Source organism: Saprolegnia parasitica, assembly GCF_000151545.1.
Source record: "Saprolegnia parasitica CBS 223.65 unplaced genomic scaffold supercont2.192, whole genome shotgun sequence".
NCBI classification, from domain to species: domain Eukaryota; phylum Oomycota; class Saprolegniomycetes; order Saprolegniales; family Saprolegniaceae; genus Saprolegnia; species Saprolegnia parasitica.
In genome coordinates this window covers 64,166-65,799 of record NW_012156586.1, presented here as the reverse complement: position 1 = coordinate 65,799, position 1,634 = coordinate 64,166, and the positions used below count along the sequence as shown (strand labels likewise).

Below are 1,634 nucleotides of genomic sequence, written 5' to 3'. Positions count from 1 at the left end.
AACGATGGCTACGTGCGTCTCTGGAGCGCCGCCAGTTTGGATTAATTCATAAACAAGACCGCGGACGGCGACGCCTCTAGCATACGGAAATGGAAATATGAAAAAGACGACGGGTAGAGAGGATCGATGTACGTACGGGCGACGGGCGGCCGCGTCTCGAGGGCGAGCGACGGTGGCATGTCGAGATGGTTGACTGATGCGTCTGGTACCACTTCTGACATCTATAGCAAACCACGCATCAGGAAGGATTCAAGGCGACGCAACAATGGAGTATGCGACCATGGACGGCGTCGGAACGGCAAACGTCGGGGATGTTGCTGGTCGTGCGTCGGCGCCTAAGCAGCAATGAGCTAATCCACGGCGGAGCGGGTAGTACGAGGACGACTCTCGGCAGTTGTACGCGCGTCTTGGAGCGCCGCGACGATGCCGTAGACCAGCGGGATCTGGTTGTAGCGCGGGTCTTCCGCAACTACACGCCATGCGTCTGTATATGGAGGCTCAAGAAGATGACGTACTGTGGAGCTCGTGGGCGAGGAAGCGGCGCTGGAACGGGCGTTCGAGCGGCTGGCCCGACTCGGGCAGAAAGACCGAAAGCGTGTGGCGATACCCGTTGTACTCCAAGTACTCGCGGATAAGCTCGTTGATGATCAAGTTCTCGTTCGAGAGCTTGGGCTTCACGCCGCCCTACTTGGCAATAGGAGCAAAGAGACGGCGTCGCGGCCTCGCACCTCGTCCAAGGCTTGGAAGATCTCGGCGCGCAGCCGCGCTTTGATCGGGCCCAGCGAGCCCCTTGCTTCAAGCGTCTCCTTGAGCGCTAGACGAGGCCATCACGTGAGCTTCGTCGGGTCATACGTGGCAGCCTACCGTCCTTGAGGTCGCCTAGCGAGAGCGTCTCGTCCATGCTGCAAATTGATTTGGACTCCGGTTACGTTATCCGGAAGATCGCAGCAAAGCGATCGTGTTGCGCGGGAATGCCGGCGGCCAGGCGCAGTTTGCACAGAGCGAGCCACGACCAGATCCCTTACATTCGGACCGCAGCGACCAGTTCCCCAGCCGCGAGAACCACAATTTCTGGATGTCTCGCGCCACATAACTTTATAGATCCACGCACGCCGAGCCTCGTCGAAATCACACAGACATGCGAACTTGACGTCATGAGAAACAACCTTGGACTCTCGTGTCACCACGGACGCAGAGGATAAATCTTGCTCGGAATCGTGGCAGCTCGATCGCTTCCTGCTGTGTCATAGCTCTAGAGTTATGTTTGCGTCCAGGAAATCCGTGCTACTAGTACACTGCTCGCCATCGGTATAAGACACTCTATAACTATTTTTGTACAAAGACTATATAACCTCGGCGCGGCTCATGGCTTTGACAGGACTTAGATAAGTGGATGGCGCAACAGCTCTTAAATTTTGAAGTCGATCGGTGTAAAACTGTGTGTGTGCCAAACCCATGTCTAAAAAAAGCCATTTCTCACCGCGACATCGGTAAAAGACAAGGGGCATGAAATCCACGAAGAAAATCTATTAGATCGCCGTATTTAGCATTAATAGTGCGTCATGGCACCACGGTTGAGGATTACCTCGACGCAACGCGACTTCATCGATAAGCTGAGCGTCTTGAGGCGTTCC

General features: G+C 55.3%; 1 protein-coding gene across 1 annotated transcript; it reads right to left on the bottom strand.

The window, feature by feature from the left end:
* Nucleotides 1–350: 350 nt before the first annotated feature.
* On the bottom strand, nucleotides 351–901 carry SPRG_14816 (hypothetical protein; the record flags this gene model as incomplete). The annotated part of the gene is made up of 4 exons (XM_012354937.1): nucleotides 351–469; nucleotides 516–684; nucleotides 729–814; nucleotides 865–901. The coding sequence occupies 4 exons, from the start codon at nucleotides 899–901 to the stop codon at nucleotides 351–353; spliced, it is 411 nt and encodes a 136-aa protein (XP_012210327.1).
* Nucleotides 902–1,634: the final 733 nt, after the last annotated feature.